General features: G+C 50.2%; 1 protein-coding gene across 2 annotated transcripts in view; it reads right to left on the bottom strand.

Annotated features, from left to right (window-relative positions):
- Positions 1-21,537, bottom strand: part of RAB26 (RAB26, member RAS oncogene family) — a 201,739-nt gene that overhangs the window by 30,355 nt on the left and 149,847 nt on the right. Inside the window, exons 5-6 of one of the 2 annotated variants that reach the window (XM_075899857.1) lie at positions 16,894-16,946; positions 8,630-9,053 (exon numbers count right to left, since the gene is read on the bottom strand). In XM_075899857.1, the coding sequence (XP_075755972.1) occupies positions 8,637-9,053; positions 16,894-16,946 (470 nt within the window). In that variant the 3' untranslated portion in view covers positions 8,630-8,636. Of the gene's footprint in view, positions 1-8,629; positions 9,054-16,893; positions 16,947-21,537 lie in introns of those variants that run through there. The other variant, XM_075899858.1, reaches the window with a different exon arrangement.

Raw genomic sequence — 21,537 nt, 5'->3', positions numbered from 1 at the left:
TCTCCGCTACAAGAGCTACGGCATTGTCGTGGAGACATTTGCTGCAGAGATAGAAAAGGTTTCGCCCATCCCTCTAGCAAATCCACGGCCTCAAGAGTTAGAAGCTAGGTTGACGGATGAATTTTTCCATCCAGCTAGAAGTGGCTGCAAGGTGATGTAGCTCAACGTAATTACAATTTTCTTTTTCACACCCCTAAGTGACACAGATCAATCAACCTAGGTGTAGATCAGACCTGTTGCATGTCCAGCCATGAGTGCGGTGGGGCCTGGATGTGCTACTGGAATACAAACAATAGCAACAGGTGTATGGTGCGTGTGCAATGCTGACAGGCAGAACCAAACCTGGGACCTCTGGAGCTTAGTGCATGAGCCTCGAATGCTTGATTTTAAGGCCAGCCGGCTCTCAGCTAAGGCAGTAGAGCATACTCCTCCTTTCTCTGAACGTGGTCTCAGTGCCACTAGATGGGACAGTGAACTACCTCCAGCAGATGTGTGGGTTACACATGCTTCTGGTACAGGAACCCAACATGTCAGTGCTGGGGGGCAGAATTGCCCAGCTGGGCTTTATATACTGCTCCTACCACAGAAGGGCTCTTAGCTTTCTGCCTTTCTTCAGGGCAACATTTGAAAACAAGCTTTAGGACCGGTCAAACGCAGGCTGACTGACAGGATTGCTGCAGGCCCTTTCAGCTGGGCTCTTTCGGTTTCATTTTACCACCCCAGTTGTAAATGTTACTTGCAATTTACATTTTGTTGCAAAGTGACAGAGGGGTCCAGAGCTGGGGAAACTACATTTCTCCAAGAGGCAGAGACTTTAATGAGCTTCATCAGGAAACCCTTTGGCCCTGCAAAGCTACACGGTATGATTTACTCCTCGCGTTGCTGAAGGCACCACAGGTGCCCAGATTGCTAAAATGTTCAATGTCAGCTTCAGAAATATCACCCGCCAACGCCTCAACTAGTCAGAGTTCTCCTAATCCAGTAAAGGAAAAGTCACAAGCTGGCCACGGAGGTTGAAATCTGGATTATCTCTGTGGGGCTGACTCACAACTTAGCTTAATACCCAAAGAGAAGAAGTGACACTCTCGTCTAATGTTTAAACCAAGAATTGGCTAAGACTGTTATACTGCTATCTAAACTCCTCTCCTCTTGCTGAAAGTGCAAACCCTTTATATGCTGTATGTGGGAGTCATCCACCATGCAAATGCAGCTACCTCTGATGGGACCGCAGCAGCTGTTTAGGCAGCACACAGCAACACTGGGTCAGGAAGGGAGAAATTAGGGTCCAGTTCAGAAGGATGGAGCAAGTTACCTAACTCAACAATAACATAGAACCCTAGAACTGGAAGGGACCTCAACAGGTCATCGAGTCCAGTCCCCTGCCCTCATGGCAGGACCCAGCACCGTTTAGATCATCCCTGACAGGTGTCTGTCCAACCTGCTCTTCAGTATCCCCAGTGATGGAGATTCTGCAACCTCCCTGGGCAATTTATTCCAGGGTGTAATCATCCTGACAGGTAGGAAGTTTTTCTTCATGTCCAACCTCAACCTCCCTTGCTGCCATTTCATCCCTTTGCTTCTTGTCCTGTTCTCAGAGGCCAAGGAGAACCGTTTTTCCTCTATTCAAATACATAAACGGTTGTTATGAGGAAACTGTTAAGTCCCCAAGGGAGCTGGCCGTCTCTGTGGGCTGCCGGGCAAAGCGTGGAGAGTGGCTCCATGCTCCCGGAAGGGCCAGGCCGCCACGGTGCCCAGAGCATGGCATGAACCCCTCTCAACCCTCAGTGATGCCCAGAGCACGTGAGGCGGTGCTCCAGCAGCTTTTTAAAGGGCCTGGGGTGCCAGCTGCCACCAGAGTGGTAGTGGTTGAGAGCCCTGGGCCCCTTTCAATCAGGAGGCCCTGGGGAAGCTGTCCTCTTTGCCCCCTCCCCTGTTGGCAGGCCAGCTGGCCCCCTCTCAGTCTTCTCTTCCCCTGGTTTGATTAGTCTGGAGAGCAGAAGCCCGGGGGGAGACAGGGTAACCGTTTCCAAGTATACAATAGGTTGTTACAAGGAGAAAAGTGAAACATCAGGCATTTGTACTCTTGACGGACAGGTTCTCTGCTTCTCCACAGTTGCTGTGGGGGAACGCAGGGATGGGAGGGGGCGCAACTGCTGCCTCTGTGCCACCCCCCCATGACTCTCCCCAAGTTGTGTCCTTGGGGATGGGGTGCCATGGAGAGGAGAGGCAGGGTGATGGCAGGAAGAAGCGGGGTTTGGGGGCTGGTAACAGATAGCCCCCCCATCCCGCCAGACGTCCCAGGCCAGATTGCGCAACTGCTCCAGCTGCAGATGGCCTGTGGGCTGGGAGTTTGAGACCGCTGGTGTAAATCTAATGAAAGAGCAACCCTTTGGAGCCCAGATGGGAAGAACTGCACACTATGGACTTTTAAAGGCACTTTCTACAGGGAGGAAAGCCAGCTCGGGGCAGGAGAGCTTTGAAGGGGTGTTAGTGCTCCAGGACAGAACTCTGGGCTAGGTCACTGGCCACCCCTACCCTACACCCACTGCAGCCACAAGCCAGGAGGCTGCCAGCAAGGGAGAGATGCATGAAGCGGGGCAGCCTGGAAAAGGAGGCTGTCATCATGGCAGGTATCATGGCAACTGCCCACAGAAGACACATGTGTAATAAGCAGCAGCTGTCAGGTCTCTGATGGGCCCGTGGAAGCCAAGGACCAGCCGACCCAGAGTACAACACGCCAACCTAGAGAAATGATGGGCTGGAAAACAAGGACCCAGCAGCCTTACCTCTGAACACTTCCCTAGAGACACAGCCTTACTACCCCACAGTTATCCCCCAAATCAAGCTGCAAACGAACCCCACAGGCTCATTAGAGAGAAAACCCGGCTCCTCTGCTCCATTAGCAGCCACCACTGGACAAACAAAGCCTGTTTGGAAAGTCAAACAAATAAACGGGCTTCGTTGGGGTTGCTAAGCAAATATCATCTGCTGGGGGCACCAAGGCCATGTTCGCTCTGAATAAGCAAACACCAGCCTGTTGGCAACGCTGGCAATGAGACAGGAACCAAACGGCACAAGGAGCAGGAGAGATTGTTTACTGGTCAGAGTGACATGCCGGGGCCAGCGTGGGAAGGAACCAGGGTCAAGGCATCAGGCGCTGGGAGTGTGGGTGTATGAAACCCCAAGGTTAAACAACAGCTGCAGCAGAACGCTGCAAACCCTGCTGAGGCCGGAAAGGTTCCCAGACAACCCCATCAGCCACCTGGAAATGCAAAGCCAGCTCCCAGAGAGCCACCCAGCCCCTGGCATTTTGCTGCACTGCGTGTTCTGATCCATACTGGCAGGAGTTTTGCAGGGAGAATCAGAGGGCTAATAAACCCTCCAAATTGAGACAACACTGAGGCTACATCTAGACCACAAGCTTCTTTTGGAAGAAGCTTTTCCAGAAGAGATCTTCCAGAAAAGCTTATTTCAAAAGAGAGCGTCCACACAGCAAAAGCGCAACAAAAAAAGCAATGTGCTTTTTCAAAACGTCCAAATTGATTGTTGTGATTAGTCTGGATGGAGTGGCCACTAGGGCACCTGTGCTTTTTCCTGGAGGCCTCTTCTCTTGAAGCAAAATGCAGGACAATGTAGCTTCTCTTGAAAGAACTCCCTCTTCTGTGTCCACATGCCTTTTTCTGAAAAAGGCTTCTTCCTCATAGAATGAGGTTTACTGCCGTCGGAAAAACCCCTCTGTTCTTTCGACTTTTTGTCGAAAGAACTCAGTGGCATTGTGGACGCAAGTATTGTTTCTCTGGGAAAATGCTGCAGTGTAACCCAGAGTCAGGTTCTGCAGGGGTCCTCTGCATTTTGCCTCAACTTGGACAGGCTTGGAAAGGTAGGATTTTTTCCAATAAATGCTTCTGATTGTTGATTTCCTCATAGGTACCCGAATGGATGACTTTATTTGTATCGATAATGGCAGCCTGCACAGAGGCAGAGTAAGAAACCTGAGGAGGGTCTGGATTCTGGCATAGCACAATGAGTCTGTTTTAATGGGTCTAAAGCTTTAGTGTTTTCACTCTCAGTAGCTATTGTCATTGCATTATTTGCCTGACTCCCCCAATTGCTTGATTCCCCCCCGCATCATTTCCCTGAACTGGAAACATTTAAATAGATTAAAAACTCCCAAAGTGCTTATAAGCCCTCATTTTGTGCACTATGAAAACGTGAAACGATAAAACGGAACAAATGCTGAAAATCAATATCCCCGTTGTCAATCAAAATTACAAACAATTCAAATCAGATTATGCCCAGCAGAATGGTCTGAGAGCTGCTGGCAATCTAGGGGCTGTGGAGAGTAGCAGGTTCTCTCCGCCCCCCCCCCCCCCCCCCCGTGGTTACTGACCTCCTACCCACATGCATAGTCTTTACTCACACTAGCAGCACCACTGATTTGAGGCACTGCCTCATCTGTCTCCCTGAGCAGCCTTCCCACTCACAGCTGCACTAAATTCACTGACATCCAGTGGAAAGCCCCAGCACCACTGTTTTGTAGTGAAACAAATTTAACATGCAAAGAAGTGGCTGCCTCCCTCATGACTTCCCTTTGCTTTTACTGGCCAGCGCTACCCTGGTCAGCTTTTGTGGGTACTGCAGACGAGGGGATGAGCCTGGTGGAGAAAGACATGCTGGGGGGCATCACTCTAGCCGCCTGCAGACTGATGGGATCCAGACTCAGCCAAAGCTGCAGCCAGCAGACACACCCAGGGTCACAGGGCAGGTGGTGACACACCCCGTCCTGGCCTGTGGGAGCATCACAGTGTGACAAAGCTATTCCCCTTCTGAACTGGCCAGGGCAGGAGTAGAGAGCATCCGGCGAGTGTAAAGCAGCACCACCTCTGAACAGGATCCATGCTGGGTATTGCTGCAGTGTCCCGCAGACACCGTCCGGGGCCACTGGCAAGCGAAAGCTTGGCCCAAACCGTCAAAGCCTGGCTCCCAGCTGCTCCCTCCTGCATTCCTGGTCTCCAGTGCCATGGGATTCCTGCAGATATGCTGCTACAGCTGTAGCCGTAAACCCTGTTAGTGGGGACACAGTTTCCACTGGCGCAGCTGCTTTTGTGGGTACCGCTTCGCCCAGTTTCTCAAACAAAAGTTGGAACAGGCCAAAGCAGCGTCTTGCTCATGTAATAGCATCAACTCTATGGCTTTTGCCCGCAAACCTAAGTTCCTGTGTGGGCTGGGGATTCCTGCCCACTGCTTACCCCCAGAGCTATGCTGGCAAAACTTTGAAACCAGCTCTAGCTAAACCTAAAGAAATAATAGGGGAGTCTCTCAGCGAACAGCGGAGCATTCGCTGTGCCATGGAATCCTTTCTCCAGCAATGGGCAAAACCAGATCCCAGGGAAGAGGCGACCCCATACTCTGAACTAACCCAGAGGTGACACGAAGGAGAAAGGTGCCTGTGTCACTAGAGCTAGCTCGCGCCAGGTAACAGCCGAGTGAAGACACGGCAGCTTGCTGGTTTCACACAGTGAGCAGGTGGTGTTGTCAGTGGGCACACGCCTGTGCTGAGCAGTTAACTGCAGTTATTTATGCTCCGCAGTCACACCCCGAGAGAACGCCGTAACTGCTGCGCCCACACGGGCACTGCTCTCACGTGGGAGGCACTGAGCAGATGGGGGGGTACAGCCCCGTTCCTCTGCACCCCTCTATGAATTCTTTCCCGGGGAACTGTGGGAGAACTTGTCTGTCCTTTCTGGGCACCTGGGGGAATCGTGGGAAGATGTTGGAGGCCCAGCAGCACTCGAGTGGTGCTAGCCTTCATCCACACTGTTGTGTGTGTGTGTGTGTGTGTGTGTGTTTGCACACACTGTACCCCCCCATGGGCCGGCAACTTGAGACAGGCATGCCACCATGCTGAGCGAAAGGCTGGTTTATGTGGAGGGGGCTCAAGGAAGTGCCAATCCTGGAGTTCACTCTGCAGCGGTGTGTCAGGTCCTGCTGCCGAGCCTGGGATGAGTTAACTCCATCTCCAGGTAGGCTCACCAACCCAGAAGAGCGAAAGCAGAACCTTCTGAGCGACTGACCCCAACAGCCGCTGATGGATTGCTCCTGTGCCCACTTGTTCCTTGTCCCGCTGCCATCCTGCTCCCCAGCTTGTTTCCTGACTCTGGCTCCAACCCTCACCATTGCTCGAATCACAAGGCTTGGCTGCCGAAGCGGCCAGGTCTTCCCTGCGATTCTTCCTTGCAGTGTCTCCCATGAGGTAAGAACGTGCCATCTCCCCACTCACAGACGCCAAGGCTCCAGGGCACTGATGGGCAACCTAGGCTAGGGAGTGGGTTGCATGAATGGCCCTCTTCATCTCAGTGTCCTAGCCAAGAAGGTCTCCTAGAATAGGTGAGCTTTTCTCACTGCACTTGTGTCCCTAGAATTTTCGGGCTGTGCCGACTGAACCATAGCAGCACTCTTACCGGATGTGGAGGGAGCACATGGCTCTCTCAGGCAGTGCGGGGTGCAATCAGCACGCACCTCACTTCCCTTTGTGTGCCCTGGCTTCACATGCATGTCACTTTAGTAACACCGGTAGGAAACAAGCTACACTGACAGAAACCAGCAGAATACAGCAACCCTGTACATGGGCAACAGTAACACAATGTCTTGGAGGTGACACACAACCCCGATGGGCCACACGTGGCCTGAGGAGAAAGGTGATTCCCTCCTGAGCGCAGCTGGTTATCCCTTCCCGCTGGAAGCATAAAGCTGGATGCTCATGGCAGTGGGAACTCTGCCTGGATGTGGAAAGCAGGAACCATCTCTTCCCCCATAGGGCTGCCAGCAGCCTCCCTCTCCCCTGGGAGCTGGCTTTTATTCGGCTCACCCTTCCTTTTCTCCGGCCATGCAGAGGGTCCTGTTGGCAGTAGCTCTCCTTTCCTGTCTCTGAGAGCTGGTCACAGAACCACCAAGGGCTTTGTATTTCCCTCATGCTCTAGGATTTTATAGTCATGAATGGGCCTGAATTTCCCTGGACTTCAAATCCACGTGGGTGAAAGAGAACAGCATAAGGGCCCCTCGCCACTCTGCAAGTCACCAAAACCACAAGCGTGGGGCCACGAAGAGAGTACAACAGGATTCCGTAGCGGCAGCGTTTGTTGGCAGTTTCAGATCTTGTCTGTCAGGATGATCTGGAGGCAGTGGACAATAAAGGAGACATATTCCCTGGAGTTCACAGCCCATAAATTGGCTGCTGTAAATTACCATGCCCATCTCTCCTAGCCCGAGGGGTAATTACACACAGCATAAATTAGCTGCTCAAATTAACCTGTCACCCCCTCTCACTCACCACAAAGAGAAAATGTTAACAGCCAGCCCTCAAACATCTCCATAAATATAGACACTTGGAACAAGGCACAGGCAAGATTAACTAAATATTTAAATGATCAGAACTCATGTTGTAGTAACACCTTGTTTTCTAATCTATTTTTGTTTAATAATTGAAAATACATTTAAAGCCTTAAATTAGCATTTCCCCGGAGCCAGGAGGCAGGACATATTCGCTGGGTAGGGGGAGATGTTGGGCAGATCTCTCAGTTCTTTTGTAGAGTCTCAGTTTTCATTTAAAAAAAGTCAGTCTAGTTAGTTTGGTTACAAGGAAAAATGTAACCTCTGTGAAAACGATACTGGGATGTCTGTTCCAGGCTCTTTGCAAACTCAATCGCTTTGAGGCACAAACCGCCCAATTCCTCTCAATGGGTGCTAATTCAGGAAGGAGAGGACGTATTCTGTCATAATGGCAGGTGTCAGCAGATGGTGATGGAGCTGTTACAAGCAACGCAGGGAAGGCAGGAAGGAGGACATGACTGGTATCATTTCCTGCAGCTTTGAAAGATTTGCCCTAAGTGATGGGGATCAAAATGATTTAACAACATCCCATGTCACCAGAATAAAGTGAACACAAAGGCCTTTGGATGCAAGCGCCCTGCCTGCCAGAGAAGAATCTGGTTTTCCCCTTGCTGCAGGTCTGTGACTAATATTAACAGAGTGTGACACGGTCACATCAAGGGAGGGTTGCGAGGCTTAATGCCTTCACAGCCCCTGAAGACCCACAGCACTAAACAAACAGTGAGCGGTGGTGCATTTATTCTGATTAACAGCACAAAGCAACGCCACAAAACAAGAGCGAGGCCTGCTCGGGACCGTCACGCTCCAAATTTATGCACCCCGAGATGATGCTTCCATTTGGGTCATGTTGCAATTTCTCCAGGCTCATTAAGTGCCAATTAATGGCTTCCAAGAGGGGTGTTTAAATGTGGCAATTTGTAACTGAGCAAAATATGTATCTAAATGGGACACAGTATTTGTGCAAGTCAGCCGGTGTGCAATAGCTGCTGGGCATGTGACAGCTGCCAAGCATGCAGCAGCTGCCACTTAGTGCAACCAAATCCTCCCTCCCTGTGAAAACCTCCAGCTAACTGTGAGGTTTTGCACACACATGGCTTGTTCGGTGGAGCCACAAGGACGGATTTTTGGGGGGTCAGCACAGAATTCTCTCTAATGTCAGTTCCTGAGCAGGGCCCCCACCCCCTCAGTAAATCCCCCCCTCCCACTGTAGAACAGAGCCAAACTTCATAGCACACGGGTACACAGACTCACCATACCTGGGCCTTCTCCGACCTGCCTCTCTGCACAGCACAACGGCATGACTTCCAGGCCAAGGTAAACCTCTCCGAGTGAGAAGGATCTGGGCTGTTGATATGGCATTTTAGGCCCCTGGGTCTAACAGTGCAGCCCTTCATGCCAGGCAAGTCCCCAGTGACTTTGGAACCCTTGGATTCCAGATGAAATTTTAGTGCTACCAGGTAACATTTCCAATGCCGAAACCAAAGCACACGTGCCAGAAGCAGGCAGAGGTCACACGCAGCCGAGCGCTGATCTGTCAGGTTGCCACAACCCACTGTACTACTCTGCCCAGGGCTGCTTCCAGCAGAGATGGCCCTCTGGTAAACTGGGAATAGTGTTTGGACAGAACAGCAAGGGGCACTCGTCCTCCTGATGGGCTTTTCCCTCTGGAAAGAAACGTGAGATGCAGGCCTTGCAATCTAAACACCACCACCACAGTACTGCAAACACAAACATGTAACCTATTAGCAGCCCGGTTCCGCAAACACTGACACACCCCATCAGCCTGCCAGTACTGCCCCCTCTCGCTAGCATATCACCAAGTCTCACTGAGGCGGGTTCGTTTCTTAGTGCTCCATCTCCCGGATCCCTGGGATTATGGGAGAATCTCAACTTGCTTTTTTAAAAAAGGAAGTTTCTGGCTATTGTGGTTGCAAAGAAAAGCCTGAAAACATGAACCCCAAAGGCTACACCACCAAACAAAGCCAGAGGGACAATTAGAATCCAACGGTTTATTTTTATGTTATTACTATTTTGGCTTGCAAATGCTAAATAAATGCATTACTTTGGCTTCCAATTCATGCGATTAAACAAGCTCATGATTTTCTAATGATTTTTTGAAACTTGTGACAGGCAATACTGCATATGTCCATATCCCTTCTTTGAGAATGACAGGACATCTGCTCTTTTATTTGCTATGAATTACACCATGCCACAAAATAGCATGTGCCAGAGGGCCCCGATGCAGTAACCGTAATGCCCCTTGGCAGAAATCACTGTAAAGGTTCTTCAGAAAAGCCTTTCTTCAGAGAGAATGGTTTGTGGATGCTCTCCTCCACAAAAATCCAAACACTAAAACTCCCTTTTCCTCCAAACCTCCAGACTGGCACCTCCCTACCCCAATGCCCTGTCTCCCACCAGTGCAAAAAAAAAAAAAAAAGAAGAAATTAACTAGATCTAAAAAACACTCAACCTAAAGTCCCTCCAGCAAGTAGAGTTTTGGCCCTGACGGGAGAAGTGCCAGAGACTGCAGTTGCCACTGATATTATGATGACGTGCAGTCAGCTAAACCCTAAGATACACCGAGAGCTAGAAATGCAGGCACCTTTCCCCATGAGAGTAACTTTACACAGCAGAGTAACCCCTAATACAGCCTCCCAGTTGCATTTCCACTCCTGTGTGAGAGACACTCACTGGAGTGAAACGGGTCCCTCAGTTGGGAAAGCCCTCTGCTAAGCTGTTCTAGCTGTTGCTCACTGATAACCAGGGATTAAGTGGCAGAGGGTGAAAAGCCCCATTGCCAGCTGTACTCTAGGTTCTGAGAAAAGCTGACAGCCAAGAGTGTGTTATAATCCAGCAGTTCTGAAACGTCTGCTCTGAGAAACGCAGGCTGCATCCGCAGCCCATCTGCAAGGAGGCCAGAGCCTGTAAGAAAGGAAGAAAAACCCGTGGAAAACCATTCTTCTTTTGGTTAATTGCATAAGCGTCCCAGATAGTCTCCAGGACTTGTCAGAGGGTCTTTTTAATCCCCATCCTCTTTACTTCACTTTTACCAGCAATGGGAAAGGGTTTCTTGCTCTGATGTAGCAAGACAGCTGATAAATACACATATCCAACTGCAGCCCAGCACGTGATAAATCACGGACTCCTGAATTCAGCTACCTATAACCTTGGCAAACCTGGGAAAGCTTCAGATCCTGCCCCTGTCCCTAGAGAGGCAGGAACAAAAGTAACCAAGACTGTGAATAGACCAGGAATACACCAGGAAGTTATTTTGAAATAACTAAATCAATGTAATAACTCCCAAGATAACAAAATTGAACTAGCCAGTCCACACTACAGGGAAGCCTCAAAATTAGTCCAAAGCAGGCTCCGTCATTGTGGAAACGCTACTCGATTTAGAGCCCCAGGAAGCACTGGGAAATAATTAATTTGAATTACTCTGGAGTAGCTATTTCGAAATAGTGGCACCCAAGCGTCCACACTAATACGATTTCGAAATATCTATTTCAAAATTAGCCTTATTTCCTAAGGAAGCAGGAGTATACAGATTTCAAAGTAAGCGGCCCATTATTTCAAAATAATGGGCTTGGTAGTGTGGATGATCCACTTATTAATTCGACCTAACGGGTTATTTCAAAATAACGCCCTAGTGTAGACCAGGGCCAAAGGTCCACCAAGTGTCCCGTTGAATGGAATCAGATCATCTGATCTCCCTCTGGTGCGTTAACCGACTCCCACAGAGCTGGGGCAGAATACCTGACAGATGGTACGTGGCCATATCAGAGCAGATCAGCTCTCCAGATAGTCTGGAACCCCCTCTCAATCTAGTGAAAAAATGCTAGATTCTTCAGAGGATGGCATACAAAAAAATCACTATAGTCCAAAGTACTGTGTGAGGCCCTGGTACATCAGATAGGGATATTTTCCCCATCACAGCACACGCCTGCGCAGGCTGAGGGACACAAAGTCAATAAGACACACTTCTAAATACAATTATTTTTGTTCATTTTCCCCAATTTAACAACCATGAAACTGATTTTTAAAAAAATAACATTTTTTAAAACAGACAAACTTAGCCAAGGGCTAGAATTCAGGATCTATGAAAGAAAAAACCTCCAAAAGCTGAGCTTTCTGGAAATAAGATGTGATTTGCTCTGTTAAAATAAGGCGTGGCACAAACCTTTGGACTGAATCATTCCCCTGCAGCATTGCGGCCCAAGCCAGAGCTGCATTGTGCTAGTGCTGGAGGAACCGGCTGGTAAATCTGGGGTAAAACAGGGAACCAGCCTATGTTAGCTTGGGTCTGCGTTGCCTTCTCTAGGGAGAGGCTTCACGTTTTGTCCGGTTTTAACACATAACAGTGTTCTAGGTATGGGAGAAAAAGGCCTTTTTTTTTTAAGCACCATTTTCATCATGGCCCTGTTCTTTAAAAGAAAAAACCCCCTATCCTTTAACTCCTTCCGTGCCAGATGATGCAAGGATCCCAGCGACATGTTTCAGGAGAAGGCATTGGGTTTTCAAGAGGAAGGAACACTGATATGTTCACAAACAGCAACAATCTGTCTTTCCCAGCCTTGTTGGCACGGGAATGAGGGCCCTATCCATTTATAGTCACTACCCAAACCCACGAGTGTTGCACAGCCAGCCCAGGGCAGAAGAATGAAAGGGACACACGGCAGGGGCCACTAGGGAGGAAAGAGAAAGAGGCAGGTCTCTGGCAAAATCTGAGCTGCTATTAAGTCATCACATTTCCATTCTGGAGTGGACAAATATTTATGCCAGCAGATTACTATTTAAACAGGTTTATGTTAATAGGGAGAGAGCTGTAATTATCAGCCCCTGGGACAAACATCAAACGTGACTAACAAACAGTACAGCCACATGGTGCCAAAATAGTTTCATAATGAAATGCCAACTTATCATCATCAGCACCCAACTCAGCACCCATTCAGGATCTAGTCAGTCACCCTATGCCGTGTCCAGTCCCCTTTGCTAAAGCATGGGGATGTGAGCCCCAGCCCTTAAGAAGCCAGAGCAGGAATGAGACTGTGGTCTTGTCATTGTTCCTTGCTATCCAGCAGAGCTGGTCCCACGTGGGCGCACAGAACACTCAAACTGCGTGCTGGCTTCAGAGGGTAACAGCCTACTACCGCTACCTGCTAACGGAGTTACTGCCGAAGCTCAAACTACAGAGGTTGCACACTTGGGTGGTGAAGGGCCGGAGGCTGCACCCTGCAGAGAATTATGAATATGGGGCTGAGCCTAGGCTATTGTCAATCTGCAGCAGGAGTCCGGGGCATGCTGGACAGACCAGGAACTTGGATTTTTAAACCCACCTTTGTTAGCGGCTTGAATAATTGCTGTTCACAAGGAGCAAACCATGGGAGATTGAGCATGGTGCACAGCTCAGGGCTCCAGAAGCCAAGTACAGGGGGAACCTCTGTCTCTGGAGCTGAGGGCCACTGGCGCTTCACCCAAGGGTATCAAGTGGGGTCTGGTGAGAGCCCACTCTGTCAGTAGCCTATCTCCCTCCTGCCCCGCTGTCTCTCGAGACACGGGCAGGGCAGCGGAGCTCTGAGACAGCAGCAGGACTCACAGCGCTGGAGACGGGAGCCTTTTGCTGACCCAGCAAGAACAGCAGAGGCAGCAGCAGGGAGAGATTCCCACCCATTGCCCAGCTCAGACCTGATCTGCAGAGTCCCCATTAGTATGCGGAGTCACTCCATGCTAACCAGTGGTGCTGAGTTTCTTTGGCACCCTACTCTGCCTAGTGGTGTGATGCTGGGGACAGCTCCTCTGCCCATCTCAGGTTAGTTTCGGAACAGTTGCAACATGGAGTGTCCGGCAGATGAAAATATTTGCTACAAGCTAGGTTGCTGTCCAGCCCCCTCACTGCACATCCAAGAGCATCACTGGCATGCAAGGCCTTTCCCTCGCTCCACCGCTGTGATGTAGGAGAACACGGGCATTTCAGTGGGCTGCAGGCCTGCAAATCCAGGAACAGACACTGGGGTTGCTGGCACCTTGCTGAAGCCACCTAACACATCTGCAAAACGTGCATGGCACCCTTTTGGCCTAGTGCCCCGATGTCGGCTGAGGACAGGCCAAGAAGCAATGAGCTTAACTGGCAGCAAAGGTGGTTTAGGTTGGACATTAGGCAAAGCACAGGAGCAAAATTTCCCTCCCTCTGAGCACCAAACCAGGCTTTCTTGTTAATATGAGCCATATGCCTCCCACAGCATTTAGCACCTTCAGTGTCGGAGGCTGTACAGCTTGCATGCAGAGAGCAGGGCCACCAAGGAGCAAGGTCCCCTCTGATCTTTTCCATCTATGCACAGAATTTGTCCGTCCTTGTGCAAAATAAATGTTATACATGCACCAAGGCATGTGTGAATGTGCACCATCACAAGAAAAACAAAATTAGCCCTGGGTGCTCAGCTAATCAGCTGGGTGGCATTGGACTCTCTCCTGAGTGGACACCCAAGCCCCCAGCTTACAGGGAACACCTCTGACAAGGGGGGGGGGGTAGGGGAGAAGGGGCCAACCGCCCTGGGGCCTGGTGATACAAAAGGGCCTAGGGTTCCCAGCTGCTGTCACTGCAGCAGCAGCTGGAGCCCTGGGCTCTTTAAATTACTGCCAGAGCACCGCACACCTCTGAGGACTGGGGACGGGGGCACAGCCCTGGCCCCACCCCTTCCAGAAGCATGAACCACAAGGAGACAGGCGCTCATTCACCGGGGTCTGTTTGGCTCCTGGCTTCTCTGCCAAGGTTGCCCATAATAGAGGCAGGGTGAAGGTAAAGGGGGACAAATTAGTGCCAGCTGAAATGGCACTACAGTGCGCTCCCGGCGTCTGCCCACCAACAGTGGGACTGAGTCCTCCCTGGTTTGTTTCCCATGTACCACCTACTGCTCCGGCCTCTAGAGACACATTTGGCAGGTGATGTGCTGCCCTGAAGTGACCTCAGATCCCTGTGGCCAGGGCTGTTGTCATGCCTGAGCTGGCTGACTCACCCCACTTGTGAACTCACAAGGAAAAAGGAGAACGGAACTCATCTGAGCGAGGAGGGCAGCTAATGCAGCTCAAGAACTGCGTGGAAATCCTGTTGAGTGAACAAGAAGAGCCTGGAATCCAAAATGAATCTTTCAGAGTTGGTGCAACAGAAATTAGGCTCAACTGGTGGGATGAGTTATCCCGCACCCACTGTATGGCGCCATACAGATCATGGGAACCAACATGTCCCAGAGCGTTTTGCTGCAGTCGGCCCTTTCCCTGCGTGTGTGCAGTCAGCTGCTCCTCCAGGTCCGATCCTCACCATCCCCTCTCAGGCTGCAGATCCAGCCTTTGATTGGCATCCCAGTGAGGATGGGATGTGAGGAAATATTTTAAAAGGGACAGAGAATAAGATGGAGGCTATCTTATTGCCTCTGTATAAATCCATGGTACGCCCACTTCATCAAAACTGCATGCAGATGTAGTCGCCTCATCTTAAAAAAAAGTATCTTGGCATTGGAAAAGGTTCAGAAAAGGGCAACAAAAATGATGAGAGATTTGAAATGGGTCCCATATGAAGAGAGATTAAAAAGACTTAGACTTTTCAACTTTGAAAAGAGGAGACTAAGTGGGGATATGGTAGAGGTCTATAAAATCATGATTGGTGTGGAGAAAGTGAATAAGGAAAAGTTATTTACTTGTTCCCACAATATAAGAACTAGGGGTTGCCAAATGAAATTAATAGGTAGCAGTTTTAAAGCAAACAAAAGAAGTTTTTTCTTCATGCAGCGCACAGTTAACCTGTGGAACTCCTTGCCAGAGGATGTTGTGAAGACCAGGACTTTAACAGGATTTAAAAAAGAACTAGATAGGTCCTTCATGGAAGATAGGTCCATCAATGGCTATTAGCCAGGATGAGCAGGGATGGTGTCCCTAGCTTCTCGTTGTCAGAGGCCTAAAATGGGTGACAGGAGACGGATCACTTGATGGTTCTGTTCCCTCCCTCTGGGGCACCTGGCATTGGCCACTGTCGGCAGAGCAGACACTGGGGTAGATGGACCGTTGGTCTGACCAACTCTGGCCATTCTTTTGTTCAAGTTACTTGTGTCCACTGCAAGGGCCTGTTCTCAGGAGGAGCAATAAGCAGTGTTCTTTGGGAGTTAGCTCTAGACACAGCCCTTCTTATCAGACTCCTGATCGGAATGGAAGAAGTTCTCCCCCACTGCTCCCATTATCCAGCAGCAAGTATCAATACTCGTGCGAGTCTCTGATGTCAACAAAACCGGTCTCCTGGTAACTAGACTGTGATTATTTCTTTTTCAAGCTCCCTAGCATTACACAGAAATCTCTGTGTCTTGCAAGGTCCTAATTGTTCACAGCAATTTATGCGGCAAGGCGCTTGTCTGAATGCAGTCCCAGAACAAGAGAGGAGCACAATCACTTGCTCAGGATTGAAGCCCAAGTCAGGCACTCACATCGCTAGCAGGAAGGCACCAGCAGATTTGGCAGCACACAGGAGCATGCAAAATTCAAGCTGTTGCTCAAGCGTCTTCTAATTCAAGTCTCTTGGGTTTGCAAAAACCTATTTTGCAAAAGCAGGGCCCTGTGAGACCTCCGGGACATCTCACTTCATGTCTGGCCAGAAAGAGCACAATGGCTGGCTAGACCCGGGTATTGCAGACTCCGCCTTTCCACTCTGGGCTGGAATAGAATCATAGACTTACAGGACACTAGAACTGGAAGGGACCTCAAGAGGTCATCGAGTCCAGTTCCTTGCCCTCATGGCAGGACCCAGTACTGTCTAGACCATCCCTGATAGATGTCTGTCTAACCTGGAGCTCTGAAAGGCTGAGCCTCCAGCTGAGTCTGCAGCCAGAAGAACAGCTGCTGAAAATAATGAGTCAAACTTTGGAAAGGTTTGGAGTAAAGCAGCAGGGCCGACAGCCACCGCAGGCCCAGGGGCAAAGTGTGTGTGTGTGTGGGGGGGGGGGGGGGTTGGCTCAGCACTCTTGAAAGGAGCGGGGCCACAGGCCGAAGGGGCAGGGACACAGGCATTCAGCCCTTAGCGCCGACCAGACTGTGGCACTGTACCCCGCTCTAGTCCTCAAAGCCATGCGGAGTGGCACTATGGCACTCCATGGCATTTCAAAGGGGCAGGGTTCCAGCAACCCCACTGCTGCAGCAGCAACTGGGCATTCTGGGGCCTTTTGAAACATTAGGCCCTAGGCAACTGCCCCCTTTACCTCCCTCTGTCGGCAGGCCTGGACTAAAGAGCTGAGTGTGAGCTGCAGGGAGGTGAGAATTGTCCTTGTTTTCTGGGCCAGATTCACCAACCCTTGTCTTAAGATGGCCAACAGGGTCTTATAAACACTACAAAACAAATCTAGGAGGCCATCAACACCAGCCTCCCCACCAACAATGTGCATACAACAACAACAACTCAAGACACACAAAATATTTGCCTTGAACTCTCAACCCATTCCACATGGGACCTGAACGTGTCCAACTTACTTGGATGTTGTCAAACGAGGCTCTGTTTGTAACATCATACAGCAGTAACAATGCTGTGGAGAGAGGAAAAGACACAGTTAATGCAGTTAATTACCCACCAAAGGGTCAAAGGTATTTTTTGTTTGTTTGTTTTGCTCTTTACAGCAAGTTATTTTTAGGATGACGACATTGACTGCTGATAAATGCAAAGTAGTGCACCCTGGAAAACATACGCTCAACTGTACATACAAAATAATGGGTCTAAAATTAGCTGTTGTCATTCAAGAGAGATCTTGGAGTCGTCATGGATAGCTCTCTGAAAACATCTGCTTACTGTGCAGCAGCAGGCAAACAAGCTAACAGAATGTTAGGAACCATTAGGAAAGGGATAGAAAATAAGACAGAGAATATCTTAATGCCTCTGTATCAGTCCACGGCACCTTGAATGCGACATGCAGTATTGGTCACGCCATCAGAATTATATTAGAATTGGAAACATTAAAGAGAACTGCAACAAAGATGACTAGGGAGGTGGAACCGAGATTAAAAAGAGTGGAACTGTTTAGCTTAGCAGACAGACAACTAAGGGGGATATGGAAAAGGTCTATATAATCACAACTGCTGTGGAGAAAGCAAATAAGGAAGTGATACATCCTCTTTCCCACCACACAAGAACCAGGGGTCATCCAATGAAATGAACAGGCAATGGGTTTAAAACACATGACAAGAAACACTTCTTCACACAGTGCACAAGTCAACCTGGAACTCGTCAGGGGATGTGGTAAAGGCCAAAAGTATAACGGGGCTCCAAAAAGATCTAGATAAGTTCAAGGAGGATACACTCTCTTAATGGCTATTAGCCAAGATGGTCAGGGATGCAACCCAGTACTCTAGGTGTCCCTAAACCAGAGGTGGTTGGGAACCTTCTTTGGGTCAGGAGTGTCTGCCCTAGTGAAAAAAATCAGTGAAGGGCCACAAAGTGAGGTGCTCTGAGGTGGGGCCAAAATGAGGGGTTCAGTGTGTGGGAGAGGGTTGCCAGGAAGCAGTCTTGGGGTATGGGTGGGAAGGAGGATGCAGGAGAGGAGAGGGACGCAGGAGTGGGCTGTGGTGTGGGGTCTGGGCAGGAGGTAGGCTGCAGGAGCAGAGTGGAGGTGGGAGGGCTGGGTGAGAGGGAGGATGCAGGAGAGGAGGGGGATTCAGGAGTGCGCTGGGGTGAGAGGGCTGGGCAGGAGGTAGGCTGCAGGAGCGTGGTGGTGTGGGATCTGGGTGACGGGGTGCTTACCAGGCAGGGTGGGACTGGAGCACCAGCACAGACTCCCCAATGCTGGAGTGGAGGAGCCCTGAGTCTTGGGGGCTGGATCCAGGCAAGTTGGGGGCTGGATCTGGCCCCTGGGCCATAGGTTCCCCAACCCTGCCCTAAACCTCTGACTGCCACAAAGTGAGCCTGGATGAGACAGGATGGATCACTCAGTAGCTGCCTTGTTCTGTCCATTCCCTCTGAAGCCCATGGCATTGGCCACTGTCAGAAGACAGGACATTGAGCTAGATGGACCATTGGTCTGACTCAGTGAGGTCAGTCTAACATGCTTCAGTTCATGCAAAGCTTTGTATTGCTACTATGCATTTTACTGAAATCACAAGTGCCTCTCCCAATGGGTTAGGTTGGCAGGACACTGGGGTGGGAAGCTGTGATGGCACACCCTGTGGAACAGTTTTCTTTTTGTAAATTTAAGTCCATGGTATGCAAAACTTGCATGGAAACTGCACTGGTCTCTGCAAAGCCTGAGACACCCAGCAGCCCATGGCAGAGCAGCAGCATTCTGAACCCTCCCTGCCATGGCACTGTGTGGGGAAGTGGGATGGGGTGAATCAGGCCGAGGTCCCCTGTTGGAGGCTCTGTGGTCCTGCCACACACCTTCCCCCCACCCCCGAAAAAAGGCTATAGACAAGTCCTCCAGGAGGCTAGAGTGGCTATGGAGGAACCAGCCAATCAGAGGCAAGAAATTCCCTATAAAAGGAGTTGTAGGACTAGAATCAGCTCAGTGTCTCTGGAACACTGAAGAGGTGAAGACTGAGTGACTGGCTGGCTGAGGGAGCTGCAGCAGCAGCACCATGGAGAGCTCTGTGTGGGGAGCGAATGAGAGACCATGAACTGAGGTAAAGCTCGAAGCTAGGGACATGAAACTATCTTCAGGAGGAGAAGCCCTGCTCTCATCCAGAGTGGGGCAACAAACCGAGAGACTCAGAGATGCTCTACAGAGGGCACTGGGATGGGCTGCTACGAGAGGTGTGTCTCAAAGGGGTTTGTCATGCACGGGGTATGACTCGGCCGGAGGGCTGTGTTGCTGAAGAGGCTTTTGGCCGCAGGCAGTGGAGGAACCTGCACTTGACCAGTGGGGGCGCTCATGAGAGGCGAGACACTGAAGACACTGCCTGTCCTTTTCAAGAGACTCATGCACCAGGCGCAGGACGTAAGCTCCTTCTTTGCTGGTGGGGGAGGTAGCTGGGGACCAAGAAAGCAACTGGCCACTTTAAGTAATAGTCCTTGCTAATAAAGTAGTAGCCCAGGCCCCATTGTGCTAGGTGCTGCATGGGGACATGCCTACGATCCCAGAAAGCCTGAGTCCAGAAAGAAATTCCCCAAATCATAGAGACGACACTTCTGAGAGCGCCTTCCAATCCGAAGAGCCCTCCCGCACTTCTCAGCCTGGGCCTGACCCTCCTATATACACTTTCATGACTGCCCGCGTGGGGTCAGGAAATCAGGCCCCTTCTCTAAGGATGAGTCAGTTCTACATGACACAGCACAAGAACAGGCAGTTTCCTGCATCTCATTCAGGAGCAGAGTGTCCAGACATCCTCTGCATTCTTCCAGTGGGTTGTGTCTCTCGCTGAGTCTGTAACCTTGTCCTGGACTGCGACTGTGTCACTCACAGTAACCTGGCAGGAGCAGCACACGCTGGATGCAGAAGAAGGGCCGTTTCCCTCTTTTGGAAACCTACCGACTGCTATACTTACCTGCATGCCTCCAGCTTCCATCCCGGACACACCACACGATCCATTGTTTACAGCCAAGCACTGAGGTACAACCGCATATGCTCCAAACCCTCAGACAGAGACCTACGCCTACAAGATCTTCAACAAGAATTCTGTAAACTGCAATACCCACACGAGGAAGTGAGGAGACAGATTGACAGCCAGACATGTACCCAGAAGCCCAACAGAACACCACTGGCCATCACCTACAGTCCCCAGCTAAAACCTCTCCAACGCATCGTTAATGATCTACAACCCATCCTGGACAATGATCTCTCGCTTTCACAGGCCTTGGGAGGTAGGCTAGTCCTTGCCCACAGACAACCTGAAGCATATTCTTATCAGCAACTACACACCGCACCATAATAACTCGAACTCAGGAACCAATCCTTTCAACAAACCTCGGTGCCAACTCTGCCCACATATATACACCAGCAACACCATCACAGGACCTAACCGGATCAGCCATACTGTCACTGGTACATTCTCCTGCACATCTCCCAACATTATATATGCCATCATGTGCCAACAATGCCCCACTGCTATATACATCGGCCAAACTGGACAGTCCCTACATAAAAGAAGCAATGGACACAAATCTGGTATTAGGAATGGCAACATACAAAAACCTGTAGGGGAACACTTCAATCTTCCTGAACACACAATTTCAGATCTAAAGGTAGCCATCCAGCAGCAAAAAAACTTCAGGACCAGACTTCAAAGAAACTGCTGAGCTACAGTTCATCTTCAAGTTTGACACAATCAACTCTGGATTAAACAAAGACTGTGAATGGCTCGCTAACTACAAAAGTGGCTTCTGCTCTCTTGGAATTCACACCTCCAGATCAGCTGCTAGAAGTGGGCCCTCATCCTCCTTGATTGGATCCACCTCGTCATCTCCAGCCTGATTCTGGCCTGCATATTTATACCTGCCTCTGGAAATTTCCACTACATGCATCTGACGAAGTGGGTCTTTGCCCACGAAAGCTTATGCTCCTACACTGCAGTTAGTCTATAAGGTGCCACAGGACTCATCACCGCTTTTGCAGATTCAGACTAACATGGCTACCCCTCTGATACTTGACTTCCCTCTTTTGTGTATCCCGTGAACTAACTAGAGGGCTGCACAGTCCCAGGGAGGCCAAATGACCATGGAGGACACCCCATATGGGCAAGCCTGCTCCAGTGCAATACACCTGTCAGAACAAGAGGTGCATGTGATATGTCCAGGGGGCTTGGTATCTCCGAGTGCCAAAGAGGCCAAAGAACTGGATGACGAGGGAGAACAGGAATACAACAGCGAGCCTTTGACTGCTAAACACTGGTTGGAATCCTGGCCAGGTCAATGGTCAATGACTAAAACCTTTCTTCTGCCAGCCAAGAGAAAGTTTCTAACTCACAGCCCTTCACTTCAGTGCCACTGCTCCACGGTGACAGGGATGGCATGATGTCTTCACCCGCCAGCCTAGAACCATTTCTAAACTCCGAGCTAACACCAGTCCACTGGGTCCTGATCACACTGGGCTGTCGTGTCAATGCTGGGTGTGCCAGCACTCCCGGTAACGTGCCCGGGGATCAGAAACACCACCTGCTCAGCCTGGCTTGGAATGAGTAGTGTCATACTTCGAG

Source organism: Pelodiscus sinensis, chromosome 16 (assembly GCF_049634645.1).
Source record: "Pelodiscus sinensis isolate JC-2024 chromosome 16, ASM4963464v1, whole genome shotgun sequence".
NCBI classification, from domain to species: domain Eukaryota; kingdom Metazoa; phylum Chordata; order Testudines; family Trionychidae; genus Pelodiscus; species Pelodiscus sinensis.
The sequence above is the reverse complement of the archived record's forward strand: the minus strand, read 5'-3'. Positions and strand labels throughout refer to the sequence as shown.